Source organism: Phytophthora sojae (assembly GCF_000149755.1).
Source record: "Phytophthora sojae unplaced genomic scaffold PHYSOscaffold_11, whole genome shotgun sequence".
NCBI lineage: Eukaryota > Oomycota > Peronosporomycetes > Peronosporales > Peronosporaceae > Phytophthora > Phytophthora sojae.
The window spans coordinates 1,941,357-1,955,228 of record NW_009258125.1 but is presented as its reverse complement, the minus strand read 5'-3'; the positions used below and the strand labels follow the sequence as shown (position 1 = coordinate 1,955,228).

The following is a 13,872-nucleotide window of genomic DNA, read 5'->3' as shown; positions in this document are numbered from 1 at the left end:
ACTATTGAAACGACGCTCACTCAGTGGAGCGTCAGGCCTCAACGATGCAGTCGGCAGCGAGGAAGCAGTTCACGCTGAATGCGCCACCCCAGCTTTCAACCTTCTCCGACGACTACGAAGACGATGACGACGACGATGAGTACGAAGGAGTTGACGGTGGCGCGCTGGATCAGTACGAGGAGGGCGGAGATCCTGGCGATGACAACTCCCTACTGGCGGAACAACTTGGCGCCTTCTTGGGGACTCGGTCGCCCACCACACCTCAGTCTGCGGATCTTGAGAATGAAAAGCTGCTGGATCTGCTCCAGAAGAGGTTGTTCGTTGCTGCTGGTGATCGTGAAGCACAGGAAGAAGAAGAAGGCGGGATCGTTGAATCCCCACGAGTTGAAACCGCGTCACCACAGTCACCACGGCGCAGATCATCTATAACATCTTCACTGGAAGATTTCCTAGCTGAACGAGCATCCAAACAGAAGTCGTTGAAGCAAAAGATGGGTCAAGATGCTCAGCGAGCGCTCCTCGATACATTCTCGCAGGAACCGAGCAAAGCCCCACCGCTGTCACCCCAGCGCGTCGCTCAAATGACTAACCGGTTCCGCATCTTCGAGGAGAAGAAGGTTCGCCGACTCACCGCCAAGAGACGAGAGACGGAGACGCAGGAGAACAACGAGTTCCGCTTCGCGCCTACGATGAACAGCAAGAGCCGACAACTTACCAGTCAATTCCCCACTTTTGCAGAGCGACAGGCAACTCTATTAGCCAAGAAGCGGCAGCAGCGAGCGCGACTGGAGAAGCAGCGCGAGGAGTTGCTGACCCGCGACAGAGCACTCGACCTCCAGGAAAGCGTGAAAACTCCCTGCATTTGCAGCCATGGCAACACAAGTCGATCGGACAATTGCGTCATGGGAGTTGAGCGGGAACCCAGTCCATCAAAGGCTGCAAGCGAAGCTCCGGCGTCTCCTGTTGATGGTATCCGTCACACTCAAGCCTGCATGCGCTTCATGGCAATGTGTAGCAAGATGAACGCGTCCTTCGCCATCCAACGTAAGAAGGAGATGATGAAGCGCTCTCTCGACGACATCATCGCCTATCAGGAGGACAAAAAGCAGCGGCAGCAGGCTCGAGCAGCGATCGAAAAGGCCAAGGAGGAGAAGGAAACGACGTTCACGCCACAGATCAATGCCAAGTCTGAGAAGGTAAGACGTGGGTTTGATTAACTTGGTGAAGCTGTGAAATTCATTAACGATGATTGCTCTCTTGTTCAAAGATCTACGCCGCACTCATCCGAAGCGGGAAGCTGGACACAGAGCTAGCAGGACGGATGTTCAAGCCTCGGAAGGCCCCTCCTCTGCCTCCAAAGCTGACCTTCCAGCCAACGATCAGCAAGAAGTCCAAGTGGTTGCTGAAGAAAAAGCAGCGCGAGCTGATGGCCAGTGCTGACAGCGATACGCTGGAGGGCAAGAGCGACACCACTCGACCGACTTCTCCGCTCCACCTCGACGTGTTCTCCAGACTGCAGCAGCTCTCGCACCATCGCGAAAACGAAGCTCAACGACTGCAGCGCATGCGTGAGGAAGAAGCTATGAAGGCCAAACCTCAGGTCGAGTGGAACGTCGTCCCGTACGACGCAGCCAGCTGCCGCTTCATCTTGCAGGGGTTCGACCGCCCCAACGCCTTGTCGTAGCCAAGGTCACTAGAGAGTTTATCCTAATAAGCTTCCTTGTTACTTGACATACACAGGGTCCTCGTTGTTCATTGCTCGCGCGTCGCGCAGCCGCTTGATGAAGTTATACAGGGGGGCATTGCGCTTGACGTTCTCCAAGTGCGTCTCGTGCGACTTGAGCAGCTCCACGCAGCCTTCGGTCGACGTGCTCTGCATGCACTCCATCAGTGATTCATAGTATTCCTCTTCATAAACCCCACGCGATAGCAGTCGCTGGACGGGGGATCTCCGCAGTCTATCCAAAAACCCGAACCAGTCGGCGAGGTCGCTCTGCGTCAAGCGAAGCTGCGAGTCTTCCGGTGCATTCACCTTGGCGCCGTCCAGCCAGATCGTCAGTACGTATCGCTCCGCGTGAGACGGAAGCACTCGGTGCAGCATCCAGTCGCTCTGGAACAGCACGACTCGGTCCATCTTGGGCGCGACGGTGACAGGCTGCTGCAGGAAGGGGAAGAGCTGCACCTCGCCGCCGTCGCCCTCCTTCCAGCCCTCGTTCAGGTAGAGCAGACACGTGACCTTGCGCTTGTTGGGGGCTCCGGGGTTGTCGTAGTGGCACGGAAAGCAGCCGCCGTGTCCGGAATTGCGCTGAAGCTTGAGCGTGCGGTCCGAGGTGCTGAACTGCAGCTCGTACTGCGGTAACTTGCTGGACAGCACCTGCAGCAGCTCCGTCGAGTGGAACAGCGCGTCGAGCTCGGGCACTTTCGTGCGCAGCGAGGCGTCGTGCAGATCCACCTCGAAGATGTGCGGCTTGACGAAGTGGAAGGCCTGCGGCTTGCCGTCCGATCCCTTCTGCGTGAGCGCGAACTGCGTCTTGTTGGGCTTGAAGTGCTGCTTCTCGTTCAGCCAGCGCATCTCCTCCAGCAAGGCGCTCGCCCAGCCATGGCCGAAGCAGTCGTCGATCACCACGTAGCCCTGCTCGTCCAGCTGCGTGCACGCCTCCTTGGTGATCTTACTGCGCAGACGCTCATAGTCGCGCGTGAACGGCTCCTTGTAGACGCCCGGGAAGCTGTCGACCATGGCCGATACAGAGAGAGAGAGGAGGCGACCAGGTCTCAGGTCGACGGACAATGCTGCAATGACACTCAAACGAGTGGCTGCCGACAGCTGGAGAGCTTGCCCCAGACACCAAAGGCAAGTGCAGACCTCAGATGTGGAGGCAGCGATTTGAAACGGAAGCGGAGCAGAGGACTGCGTCTCTGCTGAGATGGCAACGAAAAAGTATCCTAAAGCAGGCTGAGGGTTCTAGTGGGTGGTGGCGAATATATTAGTGTACGCGCGCATGTGCTTACTGCGAGTACTCGAGCTGCGTGATGGTCTTGGGGTCGGCGCCCTCGAAGGCGATCTTGTAGATGGCCGTGAAGAGCGGGAACTGGTCGGTGGCGTTGTGCTCCTTGAGGATGCCGTAGACCTCCTTGGACGTGAGCGTGCCCTGCAGCATCTGGCCGTTGAGCATGGTCTTCTCGAGCTCCTCCCAGGTCGTCTTCTGGGTCACGAAGGCCTCGGCGCACTTGCGGTTGCGGCCGCCGAAGCACGTGGTGATGAGGTCGGCGATGCCGCAGCTCTCGAAGAACGTGTCCTCCTTGACGCCGTCGAAGTACTTGAAGCAGAACTTCTTCATCTCGCTCAGGCCGATGCGGATGATGGCGGCCTTGGTGTTGCCGCCGTACTTGACGCCGTCGCAGAAGCCGGCGCCGAGCGCCACCACGTTCTTGAGGGCGCCGCACATCTCCACGCCGTGCGGGTCCAGCGCCACGTCCACGCGGAACGTGGGGCAGTTGAACAGCTCGCGCAGCAGCGCGCCGTGGCGCAGGTCGGCGCAGCCGAGCGTGGACTCGCAGAAGTCGCCGGCGGCCACCTCGTTGGCCACGTTGGCGCCCATGAGCACGCTGCAGTCAATGTCCAGGCCCTTGCGGATGAGGTCGGACACGAGCACGACTCCGTTCTCGTCGAAGTCGATGCCCTTGATGAGCGACACGGCCATGGCGCCCTCCTTGAGGCCCTGCTCCTTGATGGACACGAGCATGCGGCCCAGGAACTGGTGCGGCACGCAGAAGATGAGGATGTCGGCGCCACGCACGGCCTCGAGCAGGTCCGGCACGGCGATGATGTTCTCCGGCAGCTTGTAGCCGGGCAGGTACTTGACGTTCTCGTGCTCCGAGTTGATGATCTCCGTGAGCTTGCGGCCGTTCACCTGCTCCTCGAAGACCCACATGTTGATGTCGCGCTCGAACGTCTCGGGCAGGTTCTTGGTGTTCTCGCCGATGATGCGGGCGATGGCCGAGCCCCAGTTGCCGGAGCCCACGAGACAGACCTTCTGAGGCATGGTTGGAGTTACTTGAGGGGGTTCTTGGGGGGGAGTGTGCACTAGAGGGCGAATGCAAGAATGAAGAGCATGGGACACCGTCCTCGGCCGCTGATCCTCTCACCGCGCTGACGTCAGCGGCCGGAGTGACGGTCGCTATTACCGATTGCAGGTGGACATTGTATGGTCACGACGTTGAGTAAACGGTTTTTGTGTATACGTAAAGGACGGGATATGCGTTTGCGCGGGTTTTCTGCTTGGTGTGCGAATCTCGGCATTTTTCGCCAAGGTGGTTTTTTAAGTTGAAAGAAACAAATTAAAGCTCCGACGCGCTATGCGATAAATCAATCAAGCGGTAGGCCATTCGTGATGAAGGCGAGTGTAGATCGACCTCGAGATGAAACCCACGCACTGATTGGCCGGCCTTGCAGGTTAACCTAGGTCGGCCATGGTCAACCGCCTGCAGCGTCGGGTCGGGGTTGTCTTACCGGCGTTGCCAAGCCCACGAATCATACGACGTATGCGCATTCACTTGCAGCGCAGCCCTCCCCCCCGTGCTGAGATTCATATCATTCTGCATGGAGCAGTTTTCCGGCGATCTCGACCGACATACTCACCCATTTCCATGCGACCGTATAATCCTCGCTGTCTGCACCGCCGAAACAAGCTGCGCTTCAAGCTCTGCGTCGCTGTTGCAATGCAGCAGCACGCAGCGCGGGTCTGTGGATATTTAACCGAGCCTCGGTCCGAGGGCGCTCTGAAGTGTTGGGATCACGTCACCTGTAGACGAAAACGTACGGAGAACCTATAAATCTAGGAAGGGCGAGGTGAGACCGCGCCAGCGAAGCCTCTGGGGCTTTGACGCTGATGCGAGTCGAAGCACGAGCAGTGCATACAGTACAAGTGCCTAACCTACACATGCAAAATCTTTCAGGACGCAACCTAGAAACCGAGGTGAGCAAGCGACCGATGCTGCTTGGTTTAACATGGGGTCGAGCTCCGCCTGTTTCGTACGCGGCCATCTGCCGGCCTACAGAGCGTCTGCTTGTTGCCGCCGGCCAATCGTTCCCGGCCGCAGGTGGGCTGCTTGGTGCGAGCAGGCGACTTATGCACGCGACTCACGTTGCTTGCTCACGAACTTCTGCTTGGAGAATCTGCCGACGTCCGGATTGCGCCTTCAACATCCGATTTCGGCGGTCTTCGTTAAACGACCGGAGCTTGGACGGGCACATGGGATCGCTTGCTCATGCCGCAATCGCGACGCAAGCCATTCTCCAGGTTTCCAGACTTCTAGTCCAGGCGGGTCAGTGGCATGCCCTGGAACGATGGAGTTTGCTGTCACATTTGGCGACCGATTATGGCAAGTACGTCGTGAACGCAAGGCCCAACGCGAGAGATAAACAGGGGGAGGCTTGTTGTGGTGCGGAGAATGGGGGCTGAAGGCTTACAATGGAGATGTTGAGCAACGCGGTTCATGGCGGCATGGGTATCAGGCAGAATGCGATACAACTGCGGCGCTGGTTTCCAAGAAGGTCACACAAAAGCTGGACTTGCAATGGAGCGAGTTACGTGCACGCTAAGGGCAACAGCCAGGCGGTATATTTCGATCAAGCCGCGCTCATGGACTTATCTGCCAAGTTGGGAATGTGGTTGTACGTCACGGAGGCGACTTTGAGCACAAGTGAACTGTTTCGTCTGGGTACAATTAGTCCATAGCTGCGATGTGGTCACCGATGGCACGCAGCGCCTTCTTCATGTGCTTGGAGTTGGACAGCAGGTGGTTGGCCTTCGGGATGGCCAGCCAAGTCTTGGGCTCCGCGGCAGCAGCGAAGAGCTCTTCGCCATTCTCGAACGGCACGTCAACGTCGGCGTCGCCGTGAATCACCAGCAGCGGAGGCAGACCGGGCCCCGACACAGCTCGAAGGATGTCCAGCGAGCCGTCGTAGTACTCGTTGATGTATCGTTGGTCCAGATGCACGTAGATCTTCGAGGGCGCAGTCGCGTCGGTCAACTCGGTCGTGGAGTGGACACCATCGAGAGAAAGCTCCACGTTCTTGGGCAGCGGACAGCCGTCCTCGAGGTAGAACTCCTTCCAGCACCAGCCCTGAGCTGCGCTCTGCTCCAGCTGCTGCTGGTTGAAGTCAAAGTGGACGCCCTTCGTCATGCTCAGCAAGCCCGCGATCACCGTGATGGAGTCCGACACCTTCTTGTCTCGCAGCAATGCACCCAGGATGGCTCCAGTGGAGAGCCCGACCACGTGCAGCTTCCCCTTACCGCCCAGTAGACTCGAGCGGATGTACTTGCACACGACGATCATATCCTCCACCTCCTGGGAGATGGTCTTGTCCGTGAAGAGCAGCTCGTTGTCCGACCCAGGGACGCCGCCGAAGTTGAAGGTCATGAAGGCCACGTTCTTCTTCTCTTGCTGCGGGTTCAGCCAGAACTCGGCCAGCTTGGCAGGCACCCGCGACGCAAAGTCCACCTTGGTTGGGTGCACGCCCATGTCTGGGAACCCGTGCAGATACAGCATCACTTCGTCGAAGTCGCCTTCCTTGTGGTCGTCTGGCGTGGCCAAGATCGCCAGCAGCTTCCGACTCGACCCGGACGAAGCTTCCGCTGTTGGCACCTCGACATACACGTGGCGTAGCTGCATCTATCTACCTGGAGAAGATATGCGCGACCGATTTTCTACTTCTTGTCAAGTCCGATTTAGGAATGCGGAGCCAGCGACGGGTCCCAATCTACTCGGTAGCTGCTGCCACGTGGCGGGCTCTGAAGACGCCTCCATCTTCAATGACACGCATTGAATGCCCTCCCGTATACTATTACATTGCATGCATTTTGCAGTGCCTATAGCCCGTTATTGTTTCCTTCTCCTATTTGTACTAAAGTTTGGTTAGTGGCAGAGGTGGCGACGTCCCCATGATCTTATACCGGGGTAATGGCAAAAATGTTGCTCCTACTTTCGCACTTGCCTCGACTCAAATACGAAAGACGCGGGGCGAATGGAGAACAGTAAAGAGCGTTGTCCCCGTCAAGCTGTGTTCAACCCGTCACGCCTCAGTGGTAGCGGAAGCGTCCGTGAAATTATTCCGAGTCAGCCTGATGCTAGGAGCGACGCCGTCTTGGTGGCGTCGTGGAATGTCAAGAGTTTTTCGTGGAAGCGATGCAAGAACCTCGAGTTCCTCAAACGAGTCGCGGAAGTCATCAGCGAGTTTGACCTCATCGCTCTGCAGGTAAGGCGTCTGTATGTGTACAGAAGATCTACGTAGGTCGGCTGACTAAAGTTGATATCGTCAACTGCAGGAGGTGCGCGACCCAGAGGTGTTGTGGCTGATGAAACAAGTTCTTCGAGAGTATACGGGGAAAATCTGGGAGTCGCAATGCTCTGAGCCCCTCGAAAAGCACACAGACGAAGAGAAAGCAGAAAACGCCGAAAGGTCCGTGGACAAGAAGAAGAAATTCAACTACACGGAATACCTCGCCTTTATCTACCGCACGGACGTAGTGGAACTAGCGTCCAGACAGCGTGAGTTCAAGATTGACCCCATTCAGATCGTGCGTCAGCCGTACACCCGGACTTTTGAGATCCCAGACTTGGACTTGACCATCACACTGGTGAACGTGCACCTGGTACCTGAGCGCTCGGGATCCAAAGCTGAAGCGGAGGCGATTGGCTCCACGTTGAACGGTTTGGCTGGCCAGGTGAAGATGGGAGCCAAGTACGGCGTGCTAGGAGATTTCAACTTGAGCACTACCCAGACTGCCGGTGCCTTCTCCAAGTCAGGCGAAATGGTGAACCTCATTGGACAGTCGACGATGGTCTGTGGAGACAGCGAGAACGACAATATTTGGCTCGATAGGAAGAAATTCCAGAACCGAGCGACGAATGGGAAGCCGTGGACAACCTTTTTCATTGATAGTGGGGTGCTCTACATCGACGAGAAGTACGACGTCCCCCACACGCCAGTGGAAACTCGACGAAGGACTCAAATTGCGAGCGAACTGTCCGATCACTGCCCTATATGGGCGGCATTTCGAATGCAGTCTTGGGCTGCGGAAGATAAGGACTACTCGAAAATCGATCCGTTACTGCGAAAGTGGCCCGATGAAGAGGACAAATGTAGTCGAGTGAAAACGCGCAACAAACAGAAGAAGGCAAACGCAAGTGGTAAGGCTGATACAAAGGAAGAAGATAACGAAGAAGTGTTCGATTCCCAAGTCGTCACATAAAGGCCGAGAGAAGGCGGTCAAAGCCGTATCCAAAGGAGAAGAGACGAACACTTTTTCAAAGAGGACTTCGACCCTGAAAACTCCGGAAAACAAGAAAGAAAAGGATGCGGAGCCAAGTGAAGAGTCCACAACTAAACAAGACAGTACTCCTGTCCGAAAGAACAGTGCGAAGCCTAAAACCTCGCGTGGCAAGTAGATGAAGAACGGTCAATTTTTCGGCATGACTTCGGCTTTTGATGGAGTGATATTAACGTTAGAGGTTTTCCAAGGTTTGCTTTGCATCGGCCACCGCTTATATTACGGTGCATTATACTTGCATCCGTGAACGCATTCTTCCAGTGCTCCATCGCATTATGTTAGTCAACTCCTCGCACGTCGAATGCGGGATTCGTATGGAAATATGCCTAAGCATTGTGCTACGCGCGAAACCTTTTCTTGGGCAATCAGTGCACGTCGCCACAACCAAGAAGTATGCATTCCTATTAACCATGAAAAAATTGACATAGCAAGAATTACATTCGCGAAAAAGAAAAAAATGAGAATGGAATGTCTTTTAAGTCCAAAATTGCAAAGTAACAATCGACACCTTGCTACGACTCATCGCCAAATGTGCTGCTAGCTTCTTCAAAACTAAACGAAGCCTCCGAAATCGAAAAATACCGTCCTGGCGTCCACGAAGGAGTAATGTTACCGTCCAAATGCCCCCAGGATGACCGAATGCTGTCCGTGCCTCCATCTGACTGCAGTAACCGCTGCTGATATTGCTGCTATGAAATGTCTGCGGCACTTTGCTGCTGCACAAATGTCACACATGACCGACACACAATTACGTGCTCACTACGGGTCGGGGGTCCCTTTGCTCGGCTTATAAGAACTTTAAGCGACCTCTTCACCCGGTATTTGGGGCACAGCAGCGTCGCGCATACCGCGCAAGAATTCCTCGCGCTTGGTAAGCTGCGCTTCACCTTGTTTCGACAAACACCACAGCTCGATAGATCTGTCACCCCTTTCTTCGCCTTACATTTTGGACTCTTCGCAGAGTTCAGGATGTTCCACTGCAGCTTCTTCTCTTCTGACAGCCTTGGGACCTCCCAAAATCCCAGCAATCCACATCGCATTCATCACGATCGTATCCAAGATACTCCCCATAGTCTCCACATAGAGTTGAATATGCACATCAACAGTCCCGTCCTGCAGCTCCCGGTACAGCGCGCCGTACATCAACTTGCCTCTGGTCATGGGCTTCGGGAGCTCAGGTAGCTGCGGCAAGTGGGCTGGTTGCACCAGATCGTCGCGTTCCAACGGAGATCGGGTTGGGTTGATGACCCCCGACGCCGACAGATTCACAAAGTCTCTCGGCCGCACGATCATACTCAGCGGCCAGCCCTGTTCCCCCACCATCCACATGACGCTGAGATTCTGAAATGGGTCCTCTTCCGTCGGCACCGACAGTTTCGCTAACGTGGCACCGCTCACGTCATGTGACGCAATTGACGCCGCACGAGCCCGCATATCCCGAACGTCTGCGTCACCAGTCCAAACATGACGTCATCCAAACAGGCCTGGATATTCCCCACAGCTAGCAGCACAGCGGGATTCTCCCAGTTGTCCCCGGGCATATGCAGATCACGGCGTCCCCCGTGATCGCGTTCGGAATACAGTGAGGGTCTTCTGGCGCTTCCAGCGCGTACTGTCGAGATTCGAGTGGTGGCGCGGCGTGCTGCTGGTAGTGGTGTCCCGCTCGTCGTACGTAGCTGCGCAGGGTTCGGTCCAGCAGCTGCAGCGTGAGCTCCTGGCACCGCTCCTGCTCCTCGAATGTCAGTTGCAGCGGCCGGAACGGGATCTGACCGCGGTAGCCCTCGCCGACGTGCATGCTGTTCCTATAGCGTGTGTCTCGTAAAATGATCGATCGGTGGTCGAAGCTCGCTCGATCAATGTCAACGCCACACTATAATACTATACAGAGAACATTGAAGCTTTTGTGCATGAGCCTGTACAATTACTTGATCGGTTTTTACTGTATTGGCACTTCACACAATCGAGCACTGCGTTTCAACACGACGGCAAGCAGGAGCTTGGCAATGCTTTCCCAAGGCTTTCAACTTGGGACTGTGTCCGTTGTTGCCGATCTGGTGCGCATTTTCGTAGCCACAACTAACGTTAGGCACTCCTTGAAGACGTCGAGTTGATATTTTCCGGATTTTCACTTATGAATTTACGCCCCTAGATATTTAGCGCAAATTCGTTGCACCCTGGGAGCTAATAGCTAGGCCGCGTTTGAAGAGTTCGACTGGCGCTTGAGCTCCATTCGCAATACCTTCTTGATTCTCCTGTTTCGTGTTTCTCGTAGTGCTTCAGTCAATATGCTTTGAGACCAATCGAAGGCTCCGTACATAACCAGCAGAGTCCGCTTTCGGCCAAATCGAGCTGCCAAAGGAAAAGCTTCGCCCAGAAACTTCTGCTCGATCGAACCCTGGCCAGCAAGAAACTTTAGGAACCCCAATCCTTGTCTATCTGCAACAGCACTCACAAAAGCCGCCCCTATCGCTGCAGAACTGATACTGTGTTCTGTGCACATGGACCCAGCAACGTCGAGGGGGATCTTGGTAGCTACCCGATTAAAGGCCTCGCTAATTACGCCCGATGGAATGCCGTTCAGTGTGTACAAGAAGCACACAATCTTGGTGCTCTCTTCGCTGAGCTCGCTTGAGAACGATTTGATCGTTTCTGGCGTAGTCCCGTACCGTGATGCGTTTGTGAACGCTGCGATGATAGAACTAACCGGGACGTGTTCATTTGAATACAAGAACTTGACCACGGCGAGACTGCCTCCAGTTTCGAAGGCGTCGATGGTCGCTTGCGGCGACGCACGTTTCTTCCCATGCAGCAATGCTGCAGACTTTAGTTTGCCGATGCGTGAGACCAACGCAAAGGCCTTGTCAAAAAGGTCCGTAGAAACCTCCTCCGTAGACAGTAAAAACTCGATTATATCGGTCCATTCATGGGCGATTGCAGCGTAAAACCCAGCTTCAAACGACGATGAATCGACGAAATGGTTCTTGTGAAGATACTTCACCGCGTTGGCACTTCCAGCCGTTACCATTCGGACGAACAAGTCTTCTTTCTCCCGGCGTGAATAGGCATGATAAAGTGTACTGGCCACGACGTCATTACCAGCTACTGCTGCTTTCTCGAATGCTCGAGCGATGTTCCAGCAATTTTCCCTGTCGCTGAGCAAGAAATTGACAACATCGCTGTGTCCTCCAGCACTTGCACGCGCCAAAGCGCAGAATTGATTCCCACTGGGGTCGTACCGATGCCAATACTGTTCGTCCTTTGCGTGATCCACTGCGAATCGCACAACTTCCAGGTGCCGTTCTCAGCCGCCGCCTCCAGGACGTCCCACGTGGCCTTGTAGATGAGTGTAGGTGGTCTGTGTCTTCGTCATCCGAATCGTATTCATGAGCTACATTTTCCGGTATTATGCATTCAACAATGACCAGATGGCCGTTGCCGGCAGCAGCTACAGCTGCATCTCTCTTCGCTTCCCAGGTCAAGTAGTCCTCCTCGTCGTCTTCATCTCCATCGTCTTCCTCGTCTTCACGGTACTGTCCAGAGTTTTCCATGAATACTTTAACTACTTAACTATATCCAGCTGACCAGCCTTAGCAGCCATTGTCATGGCATTCCCCATTACAACATAGCCGAATCTACTCTTCAGTTCTTCGAGTCGATCCAGTTTACGGGCTTGTACGGCTTCGACCTCCGGTGTGGTGACCAAAAATACTTCAAATGCGTGATCCGTATGCAAACTTTGCCTTGCCTAAATATGTATCCAAAACGTGCGTTAATCATATTTATCCGGAATTATCCACTATTATCCGGATATTAGTCGTAGCCGCACACAATTAATTTCATCCAAAACGTTCAATATGCCGCCAGTGCCGCCCGAGCGCCGCGCAGACGGCAGCGCTGCGGTCCCCAGGGGACAGGACGCCGAAGTGCCGTGCACCTACTGCGTGGGCATCAGCGTGTACACCAAGTAGGCGCTTTCCCGCTCCATTTCGGTCCACGGACTCCATCGCAAACCATATTCTGACTTAAACATTCTAAATGCTGCAATCATTCAGAGCCATGTGGAAAGAGCGCAAAGGGCCCGAGTGCAAGGGCATCCAAGTGGATTTCAGCACCAGTCGCGAGCGCCTTCAGGAGATGAGGGAGCGTGCAGGTGAGGACGAGGTTTCGACCCCTATTTCGTGGTGGAACTATAAAAATTGACCAGGATTTGATGAAATTGTGACTAATTATTTGATCCATTGATGCAGCCCACCCGAGGAAGGACGACTTCACCTTCATAGGCTTCGGATTGTCGACGTATTCGCCCGAGTGGATGGAAGAAGGCAAGCACCTTCCATACGTCAGGGGTGTCGGCCTCATTGCTGTCTACACGGACAACGACGAGCTGATGAAGCAGATCGAGGAGCGCAAGCGCATCAAGCGCGAGCTGCAGAAGAACGCCGGCAACAGAGGAGACCTGCAGGACGGGAATGAGCCTGATGACGACGATGACTTGGTCGAGGTCGATGACGATGAAGACTTGTTCGACTTTGACGATGGCGAGGCGACGGACGACGGTCAGGCGTTGGTGGAGAACGAAGTGGTGCGGGGACTTAAGACCCCGCGTGGCCCGGCTGTTGTCCCCGCGTCCATTACCATGGCTGAGGTGAGAGATCGAGCCGTGGAGAAAGCCAAGTACTCGGTGAACGCCATGTACAAGTTCTGGGAGCGCCGGCTGGACGGCTTCAGCGACCGGTATGTGGACTCGTGCCGACGACTTACGGTGCAAATGGAAAAGCAGGTCGTGAGCACGCCGCACAACGTAATGTGGCTGGTGCAGAGGATCGAGGAGTACGTTCTCGGGAAGGACGATGATGGAAAGAAGTAGGTAATGGGCGAGATGACAATGGGCAGAGTGAGAGGCAATACGCACCAGTGTAAGGCATCTTCCTGGTATTTTCGTTATGCACGGTGCTTTGCTCCACCTACCTTATTGAGGCAGGAGCAAGGCTACGACGTCCGCGTGATCGTTTTCCAAAGTCTTGGTAAGCGCGGTTTCGCCCACGTAATTTATGTAGTCCACTGACGCTCCAGATTCGACTAAGAACCTCACAATGGAAGCCTGGCCAGCTTCAGCTGCACAAATCAGCGCGGTATCCCCTTCGTCGTCTGCTAGATCAATGAACGCGCCTCTCTCGACCAGCAATTTAGCAACATCAAGATGCCGATACGCACTCGCCAGCTCCAGCGCCGTGTTTCCATTCGGCCCTTGCAAGTCGATAGTTGCCCCTTTCTCCAGAGGCATGGCAGCAATCTGCGTCGCCCCGTTCTCAGCTGCTAGCATCAGAGGCGTTAAAACTTCACGATTCGCCAGATTCACGGAGGCTCCTCTTTCCACGAGACCCCTGGCCACAACGGCATGACCATACTTGATCGCCATGAAGAGAGGACTATTGCCACCGTCGTCCGTGAGATCGACACTTGCGCCGAGTTCCAGCAGTAGCTTCGTGATCTTGGAGTGTCCATGTCTAGCTGCCGCTAACAGCGCCGACGTTCCAGT

General features: G+C 55.1%; 8 protein-coding genes across 8 annotated transcripts; 3 read left to right on the top strand and 5 right to left on the bottom strand.

Annotated features, from left to right (window-relative positions):
* Nucleotides 1-44: 44 nt before the first annotated feature.
* PHYSODRAFT_306376 (hypothetical protein) lies at nucleotides 45-1,217 on the top strand (the record flags this gene model as incomplete). Its single annotated transcript, XM_009538355.1, has 1 exon — nucleotides 45-1,217. The coding sequence occupies one exon, from the start codon at nucleotides 45-47 to the stop codon at nucleotides 1,215-1,217; it is 1,173 nt and encodes a 390-aa protein (XP_009536650.1).
* Nucleotides 1,218-1,441: 224 nt separating this feature from the next.
* On the bottom strand, nucleotides 1,442-2,773 carry PHYSODRAFT_565198 (hypothetical protein). Its single transcript, XM_009538354.1, has one exon. The coding sequence runs from the start codon at nucleotides 2,735-2,737 to the stop codon at nucleotides 1,724-1,726; it is 1,014 nt and encodes a 337-aa protein (XP_009536649.1). The 5' UTR covers nucleotides 2,738-2,773; the 3' UTR covers nucleotides 1,442-1,723.
* A 232-nt stretch (nucleotides 2,774-3,005) lies between these two features.
* Nucleotides 3,006-4,083, bottom strand: PHYSODRAFT_348148 (hypothetical protein; the record flags this gene model as incomplete). The annotated part of the gene is made up of 1 exon (XM_009538353.1): nucleotides 3,006-4,083. The coding sequence occupies exon 1, from the start codon at nucleotides 4,041-4,043 to the stop codon at nucleotides 3,006-3,008; it is 1,038 nt and encodes a 345-aa protein (XP_009536648.1). The 5' UTR covers nucleotides 4,044-4,083.
* Nucleotides 4,084-5,727: 1,644 nt separating this feature from the next.
* PHYSODRAFT_526129 (hypothetical protein) lies at nucleotides 5,728-6,675 on the bottom strand (the record flags this gene model as incomplete). The annotated part of the gene is made up of 1 exon (XM_009538352.1): nucleotides 5,728-6,675. The coding sequence occupies one exon, from the start codon at nucleotides 6,673-6,675 to the stop codon at nucleotides 5,728-5,730; it is 948 nt and encodes a 315-aa protein (XP_009536647.1).
* Nucleotides 6,676-7,023: 348 nt separating this feature from the next.
* Nucleotides 7,024-8,255, top strand: PHYSODRAFT_362159 (hypothetical protein; the record flags this gene model as incomplete). Its single annotated transcript, XM_009538351.1, has 2 exons — nucleotides 7,024-7,258; nucleotides 7,329-8,255. Exons 1-2 carry the CDS (start codon nucleotides 7,028-7,030, stop codon nucleotides 8,253-8,255), a joined length of 1,158 nt encoding a protein of 385 aa, XP_009536646.1. The 5' UTR covers nucleotides 7,024-7,027.
* A 1,017-nt stretch (nucleotides 8,256-9,272) lies between these two features.
* Nucleotides 9,273-10,128, bottom strand: PHYSODRAFT_254176 (hypothetical protein; the record flags this gene model as incomplete). Its single annotated transcript, XM_009538350.1, has 2 exons — nucleotides 9,273-9,778; nucleotides 9,915-10,128. 2 exons carry the CDS (start codon nucleotides 10,126-10,128, stop codon nucleotides 9,273-9,275), a joined length of 720 nt encoding a protein of 239 aa, XP_009536645.1.
* A 393-nt stretch (nucleotides 10,129-10,521) lies between these two features.
* PHYSODRAFT_306371 (hypothetical protein) lies at nucleotides 10,522-11,881 on the bottom strand (the record flags this gene model as incomplete). Its single annotated transcript, XM_009538349.1, has 2 exons — nucleotides 10,522-11,603; nucleotides 11,662-11,881. 2 exons carry the CDS (start codon nucleotides 11,879-11,881, stop codon nucleotides 10,522-10,524), a joined length of 1,302 nt encoding a protein of 433 aa, XP_009536644.1.
* A 508-nt stretch (nucleotides 11,882-12,389) lies between these two features.
* Nucleotides 12,390-13,200, top strand: PHYSODRAFT_527111 (hypothetical protein; the record flags this gene model as incomplete). Its single annotated transcript, XM_009538348.1, has 2 exons — nucleotides 12,390-12,483; nucleotides 12,581-13,200. The coding sequence occupies 2 exons, from the start codon at nucleotides 12,390-12,392 to the stop codon at nucleotides 13,198-13,200; spliced, it is 714 nt and encodes a 237-aa protein (XP_009536643.1).
* Nucleotides 13,201-13,872: the final 672 nt, after the last annotated feature.

Bases quoted from the DNA above. Each gene is read 5' to 3' on its own strand.
- PHYSODRAFT_565198 (XM_009538354.1), bottom strand. From the start codon at position 2,737: ATGGTCGACAGCTTCCCGGGCGTCTACAAGGAGCCGTTCACGCGCGAC.